Genomic DNA, 19,329 nt, shown 5'->3' on the forward strand with positions numbered 1-19,329 from the left:
ACGTCCAACCTCGTTAATCTCTCGTCTTCAACTCGCAAGTGTCCACAATGATGTGACATCAACAACTTTTCATCGAAATCCCGCAATAGTCGAATGTTGCCCCGGCCGCGGCCTCGTGATAGGGCAACATACACGTTGAATGGTGTGAGCCCACCACTAGGAGATGTCGCATTACGATTCGCTTGGCCTCAGGTCATCAAACTCACGCACAGTCTTTTCAAAGTGTGTAATTGTCTTATTCACACTGTACTTTGTTAACTGACTATGCTCGATATCAAAACATAGGTCAAGGCTGATGACGAAGCGAATGCTAATAATGAAGGTGACGGTGAAGGCCCGATGGGTAGGTTGGATACAACTATTGCATTCCTTTGACTAATTTAATTACTCTGGCTACTGCAGAGAGTACTTCTAGGTTGTGAGTACGATATGGCATCTTGGCTAGTTTCTGATCACTGAAAAGTAGTGGACAATATGGAGCAAATGGGATCATTTGTGGTATCCTATTTCAGTTTTAGTGCTGCAAATTGGGAAAGATGTGGATCATGTAGTACTGTGCAGTGCGTGAACGTATTTGATAGTTAGTGATTGATTGATAGTCACTAGTCAACTAGTCATTGTCAACGGTTCGGGATACTTAGTACAAGATTCACTTTTAAATAGACCATGTCGCCGACCTATGACATGACGATCATGATATCAGGGTATAAGTTGAAATTCGCGGTCTAATTATGAGCACCGGACTGACGCTTCAACACCTTCAAGTGCATAGTCGAGTATCCGGTGAATTTCAAATCTGTTTTCATCAGTTCAATCAATCAAAATAGCAGTGAATGTCATCCCTTCTTATGCTCGTTCGGGCTACACAAGCGCTGGATGGTGCTATACCTTGCACAAACACCCGTATGCGAGGTGCGCAAGCTCGCACACATCCATCCTCGAATACCATGACTCTAATCTTAAATGATCCCAGTTTGTGGCCCTCGATCAGTCTGAATCGTATCCTGAGCTATTTTGCAGGTTCGTGGATGTCCAGTTGGTTGATATTCCGATCTAACCCGGACTATGTTTTCGTAGTTGCCATCTTTACTGGGGTGATATACGACTGGGGTGAGCAACCTAGTATGAAAATCCCGGAGATACTCTTACGGTATTTTCAGTACTAACTTTCGGACTAGAGGTACGTTCATGTCCATGACCGGAGCAAGAATCTCACTAAGAATGGGCTCACAGGTTGAACTAGTCTGGGTGAGCCTGAGAGTGCCGCACTGAAAAAACAACTCAAAAATATAATCAATTCGTGACAGAGCCAACACTGGTCTCTTATGACCGTTTTGTTTCTCAGTGTGTGTAGCTTGTGTTATAATTGTTTGTTAACAAGCTCGTGCTGACATGAAAATATCCTAGGTGCGCTATCTTGGAATATCATATGTGTAAGTCTGATCGACGATGTAACTGGTGCTGTGCTCATCGACCACTTGCATGTCTCATAATCAGCCTCATTATGCTGTGTATGTCTCCTCATACATTGTGTGTGTTTCTTTTGACGGGCTGCATGCAGTGAATGTTCCGACGATATCAATGACAGATGCAGTAAGTATTTCACAACAATGCATGCCATTTCCGTCTAATCACCTGCACTCTCATGTAGGGGTGAGTGAGATCCTTGACCATCTTGTTAGTTCGATGTAATACCTGCCACAGCTGTGAGTTGGTTTCGAGTGTTTATCCCCTGAGGCTGATCACTAACATTGCTGATTTTTTCAGGCGTTATTCAGCTAATAGCAGTGGATTGGGTTTGTACAGTCGCAAATGCAATGCTGGGCCGTGAGTGAATACCTCGGTGGTCTTGACATAACTAAAACATTATGCAAGTGATCATGCTCGTTCGTTTATACGCCATGTATCAGCGATCCAGAAAGGTGCTGTTACTTCTCGTTGTCATCTACGTTCCCGCCATCATTTTCGATGTAGTGGCTGCCGCAACGATAATGAGGAATGTTTCAGGGGGTATGTCTAATTGTGGTTCAAAGATTTCAGTGCATCAGGCTCATAAAATTATCAGAGGAGGTCATTCTCTCCGGCACTTATCAGTGCGCGATTGATACCAAGGGAGATTATTCACTCCTGGATTCCATAACTTGGATATTCGGCACTGTATGGGAGGTTCTTGCACTGTTTCTCGCAGTATGGATTGCCGTAAAACACTTCCGTGAATTGCAGCAGCATTCTGCAGGAGGAACTAGTACTATCAACGACTGCTTCACGGTGTTGATGAAAACTCACCTGGTTTACTTTGCGAGGTGAGCTTATAGGTGAATGTGGGCCCCCTTGTACGCTGACGTCCCGGACGTGCTAGCGTTGTTGGTCTTTCGTGCCTCGGTCTCAGTAATCAGTTTTCGACAATTTTGACGGTATGTTGATTAGTTGCTAATCTCTGCATGCGACCACGGTTCATCATTTGTATAGGATGATACCCTGAGATCCCAGATTTATGCGGGGCTTCTCATGGTGTTCCGTGCTATACAGATGTGCGTGCTAGGACCACGCCTGATCCTTGGTGTTCGAAAATATCATGCCAAGCTCGTGGCCGACTCCGATTTAGCAAGCGACATGGCTTCAATTGCTTTCCAGGAGCGCGTGCATGTGTCAACCAGCAGTAGTGTGGAAGGAGATGCTCGATGTGATTAACACTTGGCAGATACTCTGCAGGGAGCGGGAGAGTTCGTTTTTGCTCGATATTTCGTTTTGGTATTTATATGTATGTGATTCTGTGTTCTGGTCAGAAGTACATTTAGATACAAATAGGTCTGGAACACGAGTACTCGTATGCGCTTCTGGCGGGGAACATAAATCTGTGTCGACTTCGCTCAAAAGTTCACTCCAGAGTTGGGAAGACTGTATTCCTCCGTCAGTGGTATTAGATCCCGGTAGTGCGCGAGGTAAAAATGCTGATATTCTGTGCAAGAGAGCTGAAACCTCGTGTTTACTTGAAGACGCCTTCTTCCCTAAAGAATGCTCAGAGGTTTGAGCGCTACTGCTGTATGCTCGGGTGCAGCTGCTGGCGTTCCGAGTCCGCCGCCGGCCAGTAACAAATGACCTGGATTGTTTTGCGTCACGCAAGACAGAGAGCTCGATGCTGAGATCCCTTGGTGAGAGAATTGTACGAAGAACATGATGGCGAGCGGCTAGACATGATGGCATTGAGTGGGTCCTTCTACTACAGGTCGCGGAGGCATTGACATAGTCAGACTGTCGATAGGCTCGGAGAGATTTGGCAGGCGAAGCACGGAGTTTGAAAATTTGCAGGTGCCGTTTGTGCCGGTCCCTGTGGTACAAACGCTAGTACCGTTTTTGCTGCCGCATCTCTAATGTTATGATCATGAGTTTTAACATTGAATCTGTATGCCCATGTCAATATCTGCCTTGAATGCTTTCGACAGCCTTCTATGCGACGGACTTTACAACCACGCTTTCAACGATACAGTTCCAGCGAGTATTCGAAGCTTTCGAAATTCGCGCGCCTTGGTTTCAAGAATCAACTCAAGGCACCAAACATCCCAAGTTATTTCAACTCAAGGCTCTCATATCTTTGCTTGCAGGAAGCCATATGATCCTTCGAGCTGCAACAGGCTACCACAGTTACACCTCTAAAATCGCTTCAAAAAGACCATGTACGCTGCAAGTTTGGATATCTCTTTCCGAGTCTTTCGTCGCTTGAAATTTGCGCTTCTGGATTACAGGTCAAGGAATCCGAGGAATATGGGTTTTTTTATATCGCAATCAATCAAAACATTGAGGAGTGTGAGTGAGAGTGTTACCTGTCAGACAGCATTTTCAAGATCTTCTATGTAGCGTGTGATATCCACAGGAAGTTTTCATAACCTGCTGAGGTCCATGACCGTCATCCACATATCTTTTTCCTCTTTGCTGAGGCTGCAAGGGTCTACTTCCCATGCTAAAGATTCAGGCGATAGAGCATGTTGCAGTGGTGGTTGTGGACAATATAGAACAAATGGTATCATTTGCAGTGTCCTATTCCAATTTTAGTGCTGCAGCGCAACCGGGAAAGGTGCGGTACTTTCTACTGTCCAGTGCCTGAGCGTGTGGTTGATAGTCAAGGGGACTACTAGCGTGGCACCACTACTTCGACTGGTAGCCCTTCAAATTGCAAACTTTCGAACTCCGTGCTTCGCTCTCCGAGATCAACCAGCTTAAACGATCAACGATTTTACAGCTACTTCCATATCGATAGACCGGATTTGATTTTGTTCAAACAAAAGGGTCACACTTGTTACGCGAAAGTCCCTTCAAATGGTCACTCGTTCAATGCTCTGCCCGCCGTCACATTCCAGCAGCCGCAAAACAGTAATGGGTGACTGTCGCATCGTGAATTCAGATATGTTGAACCCCGCGGTTTAATCTATTATGAGCAGCGCGGACCGGTGCTTAGTGCCTTCCAGTGCAATGTCAAATGTAACATATCTAACATCCTGTGGATTTTGTCATTTAATCAATCACAATAGCAACGAATATCATTCTGTTATGTTTGTTTCGGGCATACAAGCGCTGGATGGTGCTATATTATGCACGCATGCCTGTCTACCGGGTTCGCAAGCTTGCTCACATATATTCCTCAAATACTACCATGACTCTACTCTTAAATGATCCCAGTTTGTGGCCCTTGATCAGTTCGTATCGTATCAGCAGCTATTTTATAGGTTCGTGGATGTCCAGTCGGCCGATATTCCGATCTAACCTGGAGTATGTTTTTGTAGTTGTCGCCTCTACTGGGGTGATGTACGATTGGGGTGAGCAACCTAGTATGAAAAACCGGAGATATTCTGACAGTATTTTTAGTACTAACTTTCGGACTGGAGGTACGTTCGTGTTCACGACCAGATCAAGAATCTCACTAAGAATGGGTCCATAGGTTGAACTGGTCTGGGTGAGCAGAGTGCCGCACTAAAAACAACTCAAAGATATAATCAATTCGCGACAGAAGCAACGCTGGTCCCTTATAACCGTTTTGTTTCTCAGTGTATGTGACTTGTGTTATAATTGTTTGTTAACAAGATCGTGCTGACATGAGAATATCCTAGGTGCGCTATCTTGGAATATCATACGCTGTGTAAGTCTGATCGACAAGATAACTGGTGCTGTGCTCATCGATCATGTCTCATAATCAGCCTCTCTGTGCTGTGTATGTCCCCTCATACATTGTGTTTGTTTGTTTTGACGGGCTGCATGCAGTGAATGTTCCGACGATATCAATGACAGATGCAGTAAGTATTTCACAATGATGCATGCCATTCCCGTCTAATCACCTGCACTCCCATGTAGGGGTGAGTGATTCTTGACCATCTTGTTAGTTCAATATAATGACTCCCACAGCTGTGAGTTGGTTTCGAGTGTTTGATCTCCTGAGGCTGACCACTAACATTGCTGAATTTTTGAGGCTTTATCCTGACCATCACAGTGGATTGGATTGCTATGGTCGTAACTGCAATGCTGGGCTGTGAGTGAATACCTCGGTTATTTCGAGGTAACTGAAATATCATGCAAGTGATCATGCTCGTTCGGTTATATGCCATGTATCAGCAATCCAGAAAGGTGCTGATATCTCTCGTTGTCATCTTCGTTCCCGCCATCGTTTTCGTCGTAGTGGCCTCCGCAATGACAATGAGGAATATTTCAGCGGGTATGTTTGATTATGGCTCGAAGACTTCAGTGCATCAGGCTCACGAATCAATACCAGAGGAGGCCATTCTCTTCGGCAATTATCAGTGCACATCTGATTACAAGGGAGATTATTTACTTCTGACTTCAATAACTTGGATACTCGGCACTGTATGGGAGGTCCTCGCACTGTTTCTGGCAGTCTGGATTGCCGTAAAACACTTCCGTGAATTGCAACGCCATTCTGCAGGAGGAATTATCGACGACTGCTTCACAGTGTTGATGAAAACTCACGTAGTATACTTTGCGAGGTGAGCTCATAGGTGAATGTGGGTCCCCTTGTCCGCTGACGTCCCGGACGTGCTAGTGTTGTTGGTGTTTCGTGTCTCGGTCTCGGTACTTTTTTTTCGACAATTTTAGCGGTATGTCGATTAGTTGCTAACATCTGCATGCGACTCATCATTTATAAAGGAACCAAATTCCATGCAAGCCTATATCTATTTTGGGTTTCTTTTAGTGTTCCGTTCTGTGCAGATGTTCGTGCTAGGACCACGCCTGATCCTTGGCGTTCGAGAATATCATGCCAAGCTCACGACCGACTTTGATCCAGCAAACGGCATGGATTCAATTGCTTTCCAGGAGGGCGTTCATGTGTCAACCAGCAGTAGTGTGTAGCGGGAGATGCTCGATGTGATTAACACTCGGCGGACATTCTGCAGGGAGCGGGAGAGTTTGTTTATGTACGTGATTCTGTGTCTGAAGTATCAGTAAACTGTTGGTTTTCTGTATGGATTATCTTTTGCAAATATGTTTCAAAGTCCATTATAATCTATTCTGGCTTACAGATAGTCACCCAATTGCAGTAGCAGATATGGTGCTTTTTTGTGAATTTCGTCAGATTTCCAAATTCTCACTCATTGTCGCCGGTGAATATTTCAGCTCAAAGTCCGGTGTTGTGAGTCGTCGAAGACAAACGTATGAATTGAAAAATCATCGCGGGAGCTAATTCGGTGTTATGTCGGAGTGTCAAAATCAGCCACTCTAGGTGAGCAAGGTAAATTGGTGGCTCACATACAAATCTTCTGCTAGTGATGGTGAGCATCTATCTCTCTCCACTCTCGATATCACATACTTGGTGTTATGAGATTTACTTTCAGATAGACCACATCATCAAGTTGCTAACTACTACGTCGGATCAGTCTATATCGCCGCGGCATCGCGAATTCAGGGTATTACTAGTATGTTGAACCCCGCGGTTTAATTTATTATGAGCAGCGCAAACCGGTGCTTCAGTAGTACTTCAGTGCCTTCCGGTGCAAAGTCAAGCTCAAGTATGACATGTCTGACATCCTGTGAATTTTTGTCATTTCATCAATCACAACAGCAACGAACATCACCCCATTACGTTTGTTTAGGGCATACAAGCGCTGGACGGTGCTATATTTTGCACGAATGCCTGTCGACCGGGTTCGCAAGCTCGCTCACATCCATTCCTCGAATACCATGACTCTAATCTTAAATGATCCCAGTTTGTGGCCCTTGATCAGTTCGTATCGTATTTGCAGCAATTTCGTAGGCTCGTAGATGTCTAGTCGGCTGACGCCCCGTTCTAACCGTGACTATGGTTTTGTAGTTGCCGCCTCTGCTGGGGTAATGTATGATTGGGGTGAGCAACCTAGTATGAAAAGCCGGAGATGTTCTTATGGTATCTTTAGTAGTGACTTTTGGACAAGAGGTACGTTCATATTCGTGGCTAAAGCAAGAATCTCACTAAGAATGGGTCCATAGGTTGAACTGGTCTGGGTGAGCAGAGTGCCTCACTAGAAGAGCAACTTGAAAATATAATCAATTCATGGCAGAGGCAACGCTGGTCCCTTGTAACCGTTTTGTTTCTCAGTGTACGTTTGTTATAATTGTTTGTTGGCAAGGTCGTGCTGACATGAGAATATCCTAGGTGCGCTATCTTGGAATATCGTACGCTGTGTAAGTTGATAGACTGAGTAATTGGTGTCGTGCTCATTAATCATGTCTCACAATTAGCACCAACATACTGTGTATGTCTCCTCATACATCGCGTTTGTTTCTTCTGATGGGCTGCATGCAGTGTATGTTCCGACGATCTCAACGACAGATGCAGTAAGTATTTTACAATGATGTATGCCATTCCCGTCTAATCATCTGCGCTCCCATGTAGGGGTGAGTGATATTCTTGACCATTTTGTTGGTTCAATATACTGACTGCCACAGCTGTGAGTTGGTTTCGAGTGTTTATTTCCTGAGGCTGACCACTAACATTACTTACTGGATTTGTCAGGCTTTATTCTAATCATCGTCGTGAATTGGATTGATATCGCCGCAAATGCGATACTGGGAGGTGAGTGAATACCTCGGTGATCTCGAAGTAACTGAAATATCATGCAAGTGGTCATGCTCGTTCGGTTATATGCCATGTATCGGCGATCCAGAAAGGTACTGATACCTCTCGTTGTCATCTTGGTTGCTGGCAACATATTCGTCGGAGTGGCTATCGCAATAGCAATAGCAATGAGGGATATTCCAAGGGGTATGTTCAATTGCGACTCAAAGACTTCAGTGCATCAGGCTCATGAACAAATACCAGAGGAGGTCATTATCTCCGGCACTTATCAGTGCGCGACTGATTACAAGGGAGATTATTTGCTTCTGGATTCCATAACTTGGATTCTCGGCACTGTATGGGAGGTCCTCGCACTATTTCTGGCAGTCTGGATTGCCGTGAAACGCTTCCGTGAACTGCGACGACATCCTGGAAGAGGAATCATCAACGATTGCTTCACGGTGTTGATGAAAACTCACCTGATTTACTTTGCGAGGTGAGCTCATAGGTTAATGTGGGTCCCCTTATCTGCTGACGTCCCGGACGTGCTAGCGTTGTTGGTGTTTCGTGCCTCGGTCTCGGTTCTTTGTTTTCGACAATTTTAGCGGTATGTTGATCAGTCGGCAACCTCTGCATGCGACCACGGTTCATCATTCATATAGGATGAATATGCCCTGGGATCCCAGATTTATGTGGGGCTTCTCATGGTGTTCCGTTTTGTGCAAATGTTCGTGCTAGGACCACGCCTGATCCTCGGCGTTCGAGAATATCACGCCAAGCTCGTGGCCGACTCCGATGCAGCAACGGCCATGACTGCGATTGCTTTCCAGGAGCGCATGCATTTGTCATCCAGTAGCGATGGTGTGTAGCGGGAGAATTTGTTTTCAGTTCGAAGTTTCGTTGTGGTATTTATTCACTAGTCTCTCATATGTGGACCAAATAGAAAGAACACATAGTCCTTCCTTAAATCGTCTCGAACTGGTAATCATGCATGAGCACCGAGTCGTAATGCTCACATCGCTCTCCTCAAGCCTAGCTCAAGTCAAGAAGACGCGGCCGTTCTGTGGCACTCGTCCCTTCACACTTCTCACATGGTTCTGTGGTGATCGATGGTGCACTTCACCTCTATATGCAAACGATATTCACTGTCCTCCTCCCACTGTTGTCTCACCTTTCCCATGCTATTTTCACAGGAACCAATAGAACCTCTGGGTGACGGCAATCGTGCGTTGCCTATTCTCATCGTGGCTGTGAAACATTGACGAAGCTCTCGCTTTTCTTTTCCCAGCGCACATACTGGCTAATGGACTCGCGCTCTCTCCACAAAACCTATTTTGCGACGAATTCAACGATAAAATTATAAACACTAGCTGGCGACTACCGCGAGTACGAATAACAGCTCTACATCGTCGATTCGTCGAAGTCCAACTGCTCAAGAAACGAATCACGTTTTATTCTCATGCTTACTGCTCCTGTTGGACAGTGAAACGCAAACAGATTCCTTTGCGACTACTCTCAAAGGCTCACTCTCTCGCACAGTTCTCGATTTCAGAACAGATCTATGATCATTATCTATAGTCTAGAACTAATATTGTAGTTTTCGGACGCTGTCGTTGCTTAGCGCTTAGTAATAGTAGGAGGTTCGGGAGTTCCCATCTTGTCCGAATGGCCATCATGCATCGGTGTTGGCTTGTCCTCGTGGTTCTCTTGTATTAGCAACGTACACAGTGGAAATATGAAGCTGTTCCGTATGCGGAATATATACAGCTGCTTATCGTAATTGTGGACTGTGCTACTGCTGGAGTCCTGGTCTGTGGACACGCGGCCAATGGCATTGAAGGACATTTATACTGATCTTCCAGAGGCTCCGAGGCAGCTCTGATACTTTCTCAATCATCCCATCATCCTCTGAGCACTCCAGATCTGAACCCATGGCACCCCGTTTTTCCAAAAAGTTAAAATTTAACAAGATACAACGTACGTCCTCACCTTGAACGGTACCTAGACGCATGATCATGATCTGCTTATAGATCCTACCCCCGAAGGCTCACGCGCCCGCCGCGGATGGAGGCGTAAAGATGATGTGTCTGTTCCCAAGGCTCCCACTGGTACGGACTTGACATCGGGCGACCAGGATGAAGGCTGGGGCGTTACGGAGGAATGGGCGGCCCCGCCTACCAATACTAGTAGCTCTTCTTCCCATGAAGGCTGGGGCATTATAGAGGAATGGGCGGCCCCCTCTACCAATACTAGTAGCTCTTCTTCCCACCAGAGACAGGATCTCGGCGGTACGCATCCTTTTGTAGATGACATCGCACGTCGGGAAGCGGTAGATGAAGATAGGCACCGAAGGATGAACCACTTTTTTGAAGTGAGTAACCTCCTGCAGGGCTTTGACAGGGCTGCAAATTATTGATCTATTAATTTTATGCTTTTAACAGATGCCGACGGAACAGAAGGTGCTGATGATTCAGGAGATGGTCTGTTACCTTCGCGCCCATCCTGCCTAGCAGTCACTGGCTTAATGCGCCGCTTCTCGTTGTTGTTAACATGCCCTCATCGCTTGCCGACTCGTTGATCTAAAGTCTTGGTAAGTGACAAGTCAGGCTTCAGGGGCGACTTGTCAAGTTGAAGCTGAAGGATAGGGAACGAGTTTTTTGACCCTTGCTCGGGGCGAAGTCACGTTGTCAAACCAAGGGCTACTGGCGGTTCATAAAAGAGCTGTATTCCTGTACGTAAATAAGAGACAGTGGTAAGTGTATGGATGCGAAAGTAACGATGTGAAGTCGCGGATCTATGCAATGTATTGATACAGTAGTAGATAGAACGAAATGTGCGCAGCTGGGCCAAATACATAAGCAGTCAGCACAATAATCGGAGGAATAAAGTAGTAATGTGCACGAGAGCCTATATGCACAGGCATCAATCTTGATGAGATCATTTGCCATAATTATTCGAATCCTTGATTCAAAACGCAGGCAAGTGATGCACTTTGATTTCAGTTGCAGGTGGCAGGGCAGTCATTCTATGAATGGAATCAAAGCAATCAAAAAAGTATAACAACTTACCGGACGTACGGGTGAATGTTAGCATGCGGTAAGTTAACCTTTGGCAAAACCAGCGCCCGCATATGCAAACAGGTATTGCTATTTGCGCTGGAAAGTATCGAATTCAGCCTTGTCTTTTAGACCAGGGTAGTCTTTGACAATCAAGTCTTGTCTACATCTATTAAGCTCACAGAATGCCAGGCCAAACCTTCTAACGCAGCAGATTATGATATACTGCAACTGTAAGGTTGCCGGGTTTTCCGATCAATATCGTTTGTTCTGGACGTTGGTAGATATACATATGAGACCCAGAAAACTCTTGCGAATGCGGAATCAATTAACCTTTCCGCTTCCGTTTCCCCTTCACACTACTTGGCCAAGAAAGTACGAGATCCTTCGATTTCTTCGGAGTGCTTTGTGCTTCAGTCTGAGCTTCCATGATGACATTTCTGCTCAGACAGAAGTCAATATGTGCATTCAGCCCTTTGTTGTCCGTCTCCAACAGCTTCCCGCATATAGGGCAGTCCTGATGCCGAACACGATCCCCTTGTCTAGCGCTCATTGGTTTTGACGTGGTTGCCGAGAACGGTGAATCACTTGGCCTAGTCCGCGAGGGCCCTGGGGCTGACACTGGTGGTCGTGTTCGTCGTTTATGGTGTAGAGGGTTTGAATCATGGGATATAAGAGTCTGTTCCTCATCATCGGGAGCATCGAAACCTCGCCCTTCTGCATTTTCTTCTTCTTCATAGAACCCTGGCATCGATTCATGATCTTCTCCAGTGTTGTGTTCCTCGTCGTTGCAATCTTCCGCGTTGCTAGCAAGTCTCGGTCTCTTTCTTGGCGACGAATTTGCAGGTTCGAGGAACTGGAGCAGTGTAGAATCTTTTCGTTGTCATTGTTGATGATAGAATATAATAAAGCATACCCGCTTAATGCCTCCTAACGGCTCCGGGGCATGCAAGTCTTTCAACTTGGTGACTCGTAAGCCAATTAGTCGGAGTGTGAGGGGCAACTCCGGAAGCAATAATTCTTTCCCAATCTGATGTACCGCGCGTGAGCATTGTAAAAGTGAGTTTTTGGACCTTCACTCACTGCAAAAAGGTCTTCCTTCTTCGAACTAACCCAACGGTCAAATGACTTTGCTCGTGTAAAGACTGCAAGAAGTAAGTAGGAAATGATATGCCCAAATGTTGCGCAAACTGTGGCTTACCTTGAAATGTGTCCAACTTAAACTTGAGGGTCACCGTTTTCCCTGTCCAGCCCCCTCTGACCATGTCGTCTTCAAGTTCCCCTGCCACCTCTTCCAATTTTCTCAGGATCTGTGTCTTGTTACTTAATGCGTGAAAGGTCCTAAATAGTCGTTGGAGCGCGAGTCTGACGAGAGCGATATGGCTTGCCTTTCTGCACCGATGCTTTTCTTCTCCTCTCGTTGAATGGGTTGTACGACATTGGATGCGATACCGAGATATGTTCTCAGTAGGAATACCAGGCCAAACTGCTTATCCATTAATTGCAGCGTTGCTCTATGCTTGAAGATATCACCACATGTCTATGCGAAATCAGTGCATACTCAATGCAGCATTATTCGCACTGACCTTGATGCCTAGAGCCTCAAGAAGGCGCTCGTTGACACGTCCTACCCCGGGCACCTTGCGGATTGAGAGATCGTGCATGAAAGCTTTGATGGAAGTGTGGTCAAATGGCAGATGATACTGCCCATTCGGCTTGTTCTGTAGCAAAAGTCAGTGCTAACACCTAGTTTCATGACGTTCTTAGAACCTTGTCCGAGCATATCTAGACAGCACAAAAGTTCAATCAAGAATAAAACCGAATTAACTGTCTCAAACGACCTTTGCTAGCATCTGAGGACCGTAGATTAGCACGGCTTCGTTGAAAAGAAAAGACACACACACACCTTGTTGGGAGCAATCCCAGCGCTCACTGTCAACGATGTCTCTCTGAAGACAGTGTCACGAATTTCTTGTACACAGGTATCCGCATCCACCATATGTTCCTCGCAATACTTTGTGATGCTGAGTAAACAGACGATTAGCGCCGACCCACTCAAATATACCCACTATGACACACTTCAAGTACCCTTCATCGCATCCTGCCGCGAGCATAGTAGGATCATATCTCTCGAAAATGTCCATGACTTTGTCAGACATTTCTGAATACCGTTCGAAATTAGATTTCAGAAGAATGAGGTCGGGGCAGAGCTTCTTGGCGACGAATGCTGAAAGGACTGCAGTGAGAATGGTGCAATGAAATACAGAAAACTTAGACGGACTCGCCATCCCGGAGCGCGCACCGAATTTACGCGCCTCGTAGGAAGCGGTGGAGAGCACCCCGCCTCCAACCTAAGGAAACGTAGTTCACTATACAGCACGGTACTGATATGAGATTGCAAGCTCACAGCAAATGGCTTCCCTTGCAGCGACGGGTCATCAAGTAGCTCAACGCTGCAGTAAAATGCATCCATGTCAACATGTACCACGGTTTGACTCAAGTCGCGCTGTGATTCGAGTTCTTCGAGCTACAATGTGGCTTGTCTTAATGCACTCCCTGAGTTGTAATTGCTGCTCACGAGGTGATCGATGTTTCGCTCAATTGGACCTGGTAAAGCATCGAATCCAACGTTGACTTGAGGCGGACTGATTCACGCACGTATATCGACGCCCTGCAGGGCTTCGTCACGTTGCTTCAGGATTTTGGCAATGCGTTCCGATAATTCTTTGTCTTTGCGCTTTTCATTCTAAACATCTTTCTGAGTGATTGGGGGGTGGCTCGAATGACGTGGGCTTGCCTCATAGAACTTGGAGCCCTTCGAAGCCTCGGCAATTACGCGATTGATTGCAGTTTGATCATGAGTGAGGCTACAAGCTGTCAAATATTTTCGAAGGTGCAAGTATTATTTGGAGGTGACAAACCCAGCTTTCGTGGAGGAGGGACCAGCCAGTCGTTTGAGTAAACTGACGGAGTCTTGAGAGGGTTCAGGTGGGTTTTCTGGCTCCATAAAACGTTGAGTCAGGGGAATAGACAACCTCGTGTTCACCGTGTGGTTCTGTGAGGCCACTGTGTTCTTGCTTGCACGTCACGGTGAACCTTTGCTACAGTGGCTGTGTAGCTCCTGAGAAGCTTCATTCCGCGATAAACAAACATCACAAATATTTAATCGGCTACTCAGTACTCAGCGCTAGCATTCGGGATCATTCCTTCAAAAATTCCGTATCGACCACTACTTATTACGATATATAAAGCCATAGATAGCCGGTTTGTAGTACTATAAAAATTAATAAGCGACCTAAATACTGCATGCCAACTTGAAGCCCGCTCCGATAACCTTTCAACTCGTGATGTAGGACAAAGGGAGTTATGATTCATACTCAGCTCTTTGCCCTCGCCCTTCTCATGATGACGCAGACGAGCGCAGTGTCCCAGTTTTGTGGTTGATCTTTCGATTCCACTATGGGAGTAGGAGGCGGGACAGGTGTGGGCGGACAGCTATACGCCGAAGAGCTCTGCTCTAATAAACCCATCGAGGTGTACGAAGTAGAGACGAAGAGCTTTAAAAAGGCGGATTCTTGGTGTTGGTTATCAGGGAAAGGGAAATTCAAAGGAGCGATACCACTGCCCGTGCAGCCTATGTCAAGATAGCTGCGCTTCCGCAGTGGTGGTATAGGGTGCGATGGCTGGGGGTGGTAAAGTAACTGGATGTCGACTCCGTTGGAATCCATATAGGCCAAATATGGCCAGAGATCTGTATCTGAGTGATTGTGGAGGACTACAGCATAGCGTGCACCCTCACTATGCGATATTGCAGCCGTTCCATCAACCAACAGGTTTGGGCCAACCCGTCGCTGGGTGTGAGGGTCGACCCGGAAGATTTCCATGTCCAGTGATTCGTGGAACGGTTTGGCGGGGTTGGTTCGGTGGAGGTGCATGTGGAAGCGTGCGGCTTCGCTGAGGATGACACCAGATCTGGACCTATCTTTCTCTATGCGTATAAGTGGGTGGGCGGTGGGAGGAACGAGGTGATCAAGATTTTGGACCCGTACGTCTCGGGTGTGAACGCCGACCGACATGTCCGCCTTAGCAGAAGTCTCGACTTGCACAATATTCAACCCTTCCTTTACAGGAATACCGTCCAGTTCTGCTTCTGAATTCTTGTTGCGAACGAAAAGGCGCCTGAGAATAGAAGAGCACGTCCTCTTGACGTAAACTCGGAAAGGAGTGCGGCTATTCCATCGAGTAATGCGTGCCCATGAACCGCGACCCCCAGGTTTGTTCATGCTCTTGCGCCTGGCGAGTGACCACGTAGGGTGAACTTCATACACGCGGAAGCTGTCAAGTGACGGATTGATAGAGCCAAAGCGATTGTGATCGTGAACGCTGAATTCGGTGCCCTCAACAACGCCATGCATGGCTCCCATTTCCAGACGAAGGCGGTCCTTTTCGCCGTTGACAGGAACAAGGGATGCATCAGCAACGAATGGGACACCACTCAAGAAAACTCGGTCCTTGCGTCTTCCAACGCAGACTGGGTGCTGCTGAATGTGAGTCAAGCCTTTTGCAAGGTGCTCTGATAAATCAGAATATTTCATCTGATGGAGAGGGAGTACGTCTTTCACAGTCAGAAGCTCTGAGGTGAATTTCCCTCCCTCCTTCCATTCTAGTGCCTTCTCGCCTGGCCGGCAGGCGGCAAGGAGGACGTGACTCTGGCAATCGTCCTGGAAGAAGCCGAATTCTCCTCTAAAGCTCCGCCCGACGGCGCCTCGCCACAAGCCCAAGAATAAGTCTTCGGGCGTGGCTTTTAAGGTGGGCGTATAGCGGACGAAGCGGCGGTCTCTAGCACTTGAGCCAAGCTGTGCCTTGGGGAAACAGCAGTCGAGGATGAGAGTGATGTTATCACCTTTGATGAGGCTGAGTTCTGCTAGCATCGCGAAGAGTGAGCGGTCAGATATGCCTGCTACACGTCCTTCTGGTCCTTTCGTATCATGGTCGTACGGACACAAAACCTGGACGCTACCAAGCTTGCCCTCGCACCAGTCTGGTGGTGCGCGCAAGGTGCTTCCATGGCCAGCAAAATACACAATCAACGCGTCGCCTTTTGCAATGGCAGGATTGTTAACAAGATGACTCATAAACGTATCTTCAATACGACGTTTGGTGCCTTCTTGGTTGAGGAGAAGCGCGATGTTCTCTTTGGGTACTTGGAGATCTTGCATGAGCCATTGTTTCATGCGCTGCGCATCGTGAGCGCACGCTTCGAGGTTCCAAATTCTTCCGGATTTGTAATCGTCGATGCCAATTAACAGAGCGAATACGCGAGAAGCCATCTAGGTACAGTAAAGAGGTGAGTACCCTCTAAAACGAGGAGTTCACTCACCTCTTGAAGAATGAACGATGCGGAGGAACCGAACTATTGACGATATGTAGCAGGAAACAATAGCTTAAGTACTTTTTACTCATAGTACATCATGCTAGCGTATCTTTGACAGACGCGTGCAGCACGCAAAACACGCGTTCGTTGACGCGGCAGAGGCACCGCTAAACCAGAGAACGGGCATCAAACACGGTCACTGGCATGCGGAGTCGAATCACCTTCGGATATGATCAGTGTGAAACGGAACATACCTGAATCTTGCCTGGCTAAGAAAAAACATTTGTCCTTCGATATGTTCTGGAGCAATCTGAGTAGAAGAAAATGCCACTAGATCGAATCGGCTCCTGATAAACGTCTGGCAAGATAAAATGACTACGGCGTCAAGAACTTCCATTTCGTTACGTTCGAGTTCATGAAGACATCGGATGAGGGGGAGACGTGTGCTTGACGTAACTTTTCTCTTCATCATTTACAACGCGTGTTTTCATGACTACCGCAGCTGGTTCGAGGGCGTAAATTCTGTAGGTGAAATTCATGTAGGAACGTTAGCACGATCGTTTGTACTAATCTCTGAGGACCATTGGTTCACAAAAATGTTCTGAGGTCGTGGACCACAAAATTATGTAATGCATTAGTCCACGAGTCCGTACGCTTCAGCATTAAACACCAGCCACACCTTTGTACAGTGACGTCTTCCTCCAACTTGTCACTGATAAGCCTTATGCTTCTTAGGGTTTTATTAACAGCTGGATCTTTCCCGTACTGCCACAGACCAATAGTATCAATCACTTTACTTGGAGCCGATCCATCATCACGATGAGCTACGTGTGCCAACAATGTAAAGAGCCACTCCAGGTAACAATTTATCATTCCTCGAACCGAACGCCCTGACTGATGAACATTAGCTTGATGCATCATTGGTAGATCTCGCACCCTCTGCTTATGACATGATTGTAGCCTCTTTGCCTTCTGTGCCAGCCTCGCGTGCGCGCTATGCAACAGACTCAGAGGTCGAGAAAATAGCTCAACTTCCATCCCCATCTGCAAGCAAAGCAGCATGGCAGCAGGCTGCACCATCAGACAACAACCCGAGGGCATCACCACCCCTTTCTACTCGAGCTCAAGGGAAACAACCCCAGCGCAACTTTCCAGCACCGAATGAGTCATTTGTGCTCCTGCAGGAGAGCATGATACGCAGTATACCTTCTCCAGTCCCAGGGGCTGCAATGCCTAAGAAGGCTACTCTCGGTAACCAAAAGAACTTCCCAGCCAAAAACACTCATCCACTACCTGCACACCAGCAACCTGAGCCAGACCATTCGAACCCAACACCTATCTCACATCACCTGCGCTCCACTATGAGGCTTTTTAATGTGCTTTCTACCCGGTCTGACATTGATCACCCTTTGTGCGCGGAATGCACACAAATTCTTCTTTCATCACTTCAAAGGCAGCTTGACGAGACAAAGAAAGAGCGTGATGGTTATATCGCATTCGAGAAGGAGGTTCGGAAGGAAAGAGAAAGGGAGAGCTTGGACCTCAGTAGACAGGATGCAGAGAAAAAGATCGAAAGACTAAAATCCGAAGAACGGGCTGCCGTTGAACAATTGCGCCTTGCTGACAGGGAGAGGGAGCAGCTTGATGAGGAGCTCAAGCTGTTAGAGGCGGAAGAAAAAGCGCTGGAGGAAGAGGAGGCTGAGTAAGTTGGTTATTGGGCTCCTCTGATCGCATATTAATCTCCGTTGTAGATTTTGGCGATCACACAATGAGCACCTCCTGGTCTTGGCAGAACAAGCCTCACGTTTAGCTTCACTGCGTGCAGCGTATGCTGCAGATTACGCTACGCTCGAGAAGCTCGAGCGCACAAACGTTTACAATGATGCGTTTTGCATTGGTCATGATGGCGTCTTTGGAACAATCAATGGCCTCAGGCTTGGGCGGGTTCCCGGAGTCCCAGTACGTTAGCCTTTCTCATGATGACCCGATTCCTGACAACGTGCAGGTTGAATGGCCCGAAATTAATGCAGCATGGGGTCAGACCCTTCTCTTGCTATATACGATTGCACGGAAGCTTGATTACACATTCGAGAAGCAAGTCAGAACTCAATATCGCCGTCTATGCATACTGAGGATCATTTACAGCTACCGTTTGATCCCAATGGGTTCATTCTCGCGCATCGAAAGAACTGTAGGAGATAAAGCGACATACGAACTGTACGGGTCGGGTGATCTCCACCTCGGTCGCCTGTTACATAACCGTCGGTTTGATTTTGCTATGGTAGCGTTCCTAGAATGCTTGAAACAACTCATAGATTCCGTCAAGTCTCAGGACCCTACTATTGAATTCCCCCATCAGTACGTGAGCGTCTTCTATATTCATCCCACGCCACACTGACCCTTTTGCAGAATTGTCAAAGATAAGATAGGGGAAGCGTCTGTAAAACTTCAGTTCAGTCAGGAAGAGGCTTGGACTCGAGCGTTGAGACACGTTCTGCTTGCGCTGAAGATTGTCTTGAAGTGGACGACTAATGGCGGTAACGGCTAATGAGAGTCCATTTCCCTGTAGCTGTATAACGTGCTCGCTTGCAGTGTGATCATCATTTCTCGGAGCGCTGCGGATGGGTTTTTTTGACCAGAATAACATGCTTCACACGACGATGTACACGTGAGGTATGGGCGTCTATTTATCCGCTTCTATACCTTTCCTAAACGGACGATCGGAGGACGAAACGATTAAGTCCCTGTGGCATGATATGACTTGCCAGGTCGACATTCCGACTCAGTAGATGCATTTGAAGTTTTGAAGTCTTGCGTGATCCACAACGATTACACGACATATGATAACTAATCATCCCCATTTG

The 19,329-nt window shown here is 46.8% G+C and overlaps 7 protein-coding genes across 7 annotated transcripts; 5 read left to right on the forward strand and 2 right to left on the reverse strand.

Annotated features, from left to right (window-relative positions):
• Positions 1 to 503: 503 nt before the first annotated feature.
• HD556DRAFT_1455032 (uncharacterized protein) lies at positions 504 to 2,691 on the forward strand (the record flags this gene model as incomplete). Its single annotated transcript, XM_041308111.1, has 14 exons — positions 504 to 1,020; positions 1,078 to 1,110; positions 1,161 to 1,180; positions 1,234 to 1,248; positions 1,308 to 1,346; positions 1,408 to 1,433; positions 1,498 to 1,511; positions 1,562 to 1,593; positions 1,683 to 1,706; positions 1,779 to 1,827; positions 1,876 to 2,010; positions 2,066 to 2,303; positions 2,360 to 2,414; positions 2,470 to 2,691. Exons 1-14 carry the CDS (start codon positions 834 to 836, stop codon positions 2,689 to 2,691), a joined length of 1,089 nt encoding a protein of 362 aa, XP_041163977.1. The 5' UTR covers positions 504 to 833.
• Positions 2,692 to 4,648: 1,957 nt separating this feature from the next.
• Positions 4,649 to 6,637, forward strand: HD556DRAFT_1525052 (uncharacterized protein; the record flags this gene model as incomplete). Its single annotated transcript, XM_041309247.1, has 12 exons — positions 4,649 to 4,721; positions 4,779 to 4,811; positions 4,861 to 4,880; positions 4,934 to 4,948; positions 5,003 to 5,041; positions 5,103 to 5,131; positions 5,190 to 5,203; positions 5,480 to 5,518; positions 5,567 to 5,701; positions 5,759 to 5,990; positions 6,047 to 6,101; positions 6,151 to 6,637. 12 exons carry the CDS (start codon positions 4,649 to 4,651, stop codon positions 6,352 to 6,354), a joined length of 888 nt encoding a protein of 295 aa, XP_041163978.1. The 3' UTR covers positions 6,355 to 6,637.
• A 626-nt stretch (positions 6,638 to 7,263) lies between these two features.
• On the forward strand, positions 7,264 to 8,904 carry HD556DRAFT_1439412 (uncharacterized protein; the record flags this gene model as incomplete). Its single annotated transcript, XM_041305961.1, has 11 exons — positions 7,264 to 7,345; positions 7,395 to 7,414; positions 7,468 to 7,482; positions 7,539 to 7,577; positions 7,634 to 7,662; positions 7,720 to 7,733; positions 7,994 to 8,053; positions 8,102 to 8,242; positions 8,300 to 8,531; positions 8,588 to 8,642; positions 8,698 to 8,904. 11 exons carry the CDS (start codon positions 7,264 to 7,266, stop codon positions 8,902 to 8,904), a joined length of 894 nt encoding a protein of 297 aa, XP_041163979.1.
• Positions 8,905 to 9,720: 816 nt separating this feature from the next.
• On the forward strand, positions 9,721 to 10,576 carry HD556DRAFT_63744 (uncharacterized protein). The gene is made up of 3 exons (XM_041311152.1): positions 9,721 to 10,012; positions 10,081 to 10,406; positions 10,477 to 10,576. Exons 1-3 carry the CDS (start codon positions 9,967 to 9,969, stop codon positions 10,543 to 10,545), a joined length of 441 nt encoding a protein of 146 aa, XP_041163980.1. The 5' UTR covers positions 9,721 to 9,966; the 3' UTR covers positions 10,546 to 10,576.
• Positions 10,577 to 11,256: 680 nt separating this feature from the next.
• Positions 11,257 to 14,211, reverse strand: HD556DRAFT_1518160 (IMS-domain-containing protein). Its single transcript, XM_041309104.1, has 16 exons — positions 14,013 to 14,211; positions 13,889 to 13,958; positions 13,750 to 13,837; positions 13,670 to 13,698; positions 13,499 to 13,618; positions 13,373 to 13,442; positions 13,171 to 13,318; positions 12,998 to 13,115; positions 12,933 to 12,944; positions 12,862 to 12,876; positions 12,678 to 12,812; positions 12,480 to 12,631; positions 12,293 to 12,432; positions 12,175 to 12,236; positions 12,008 to 12,121; positions 11,257 to 11,947 (listed from the first exon to the last, which is right to left on the reverse strand). The coding sequence occupies exons 1-16, from the start codon at positions 14,096 to 14,098 to the stop codon at positions 11,420 to 11,422; spliced, it is 1,887 nt and encodes a 628-aa protein (XP_041163981.1). The 5' UTR covers positions 14,099 to 14,211; the 3' UTR covers positions 11,257 to 11,419.
• A 257-nt stretch (positions 14,212 to 14,468) lies between these two features.
• HD556DRAFT_1430519 (uncharacterized protein) lies at positions 14,469 to 16,421 on the reverse strand (the record flags this gene model as incomplete). The annotated part of the gene is made up of 2 exons (XM_041304913.1): positions 14,469 to 14,608; positions 14,711 to 16,421. The coding sequence occupies 2 exons, from the start codon at positions 16,419 to 16,421 to the stop codon at positions 14,469 to 14,471; spliced, it is 1,851 nt and encodes a 616-aa protein (XP_041163982.1).
• An 863-nt stretch (positions 16,422 to 17,284) lies between these two features.
• HD556DRAFT_1439416 (APG6-domain-containing protein) lies at positions 17,285 to 19,013 on the forward strand (the record flags this gene model as incomplete). Its single annotated transcript, XM_041305962.1, has 5 exons — positions 17,285 to 17,323; positions 17,374 to 18,167; positions 18,217 to 18,424; positions 18,471 to 18,823; positions 18,875 to 19,013. 5 exons carry the CDS (start codon positions 17,285 to 17,287, stop codon positions 19,011 to 19,013), a joined length of 1,533 nt encoding a protein of 510 aa, XP_041163983.1.
• Between the last annotated feature and the right edge of the window lie 316 nt (positions 19,014 to 19,329).

This window comes from Suillus plorans, assembly GCF_016647745.1.
Source record: "Suillus plorans strain S12 chromosome Unknown HD556scaffold_10, whole genome shotgun sequence".
Lineage (NCBI taxonomy): Eukaryota > Fungi > Basidiomycota > Agaricomycetes > Boletales > Suillaceae > Suillus > Suillus plorans.

Coding starts and splice junctions, on each gene's coding strand:
- HD556DRAFT_63744 (XM_041311152.1), top strand. CDS start 9,967: ATGGCACCCCGTTTTTCCAAAAAGTTAAAATTTAACAAGATACAAC. Junction 10,013..10,080: donor AAAATTTAACAAGATACAAC/GTACGTCCTCAC, acceptor CTACCCCCGAAG/GCTCACGCGCCCGCCGCGGA. Junction 10,407..10,476: donor GGATGAACCACTTTTTTGAA/GTGAGTAACCTC, acceptor TGCTTTTAACAG/ATGCCGACGGAACAGAAGGT.
- HD556DRAFT_1518160 (XM_041309104.1), bottom strand. CDS start 14,098: ATGGAGCCAGAAAACCCACCTGAACCCTCTCAAGACTCCGTCAGTTTA. Junction 13,838..13,888: donor AGGGCTCCAAGTTCTATGAG/GCAAGCCCACGT, acceptor AAAGATGTTTAG/AATGAAAAGCGCAAAGACAA. Junction 12,237..12,292: donor TAAGTTGGACACATTTCAAG/GTAAGCCACAGT, acceptor TACTTCTTGCAG/TCTTTACACGAGCAAAGTCA.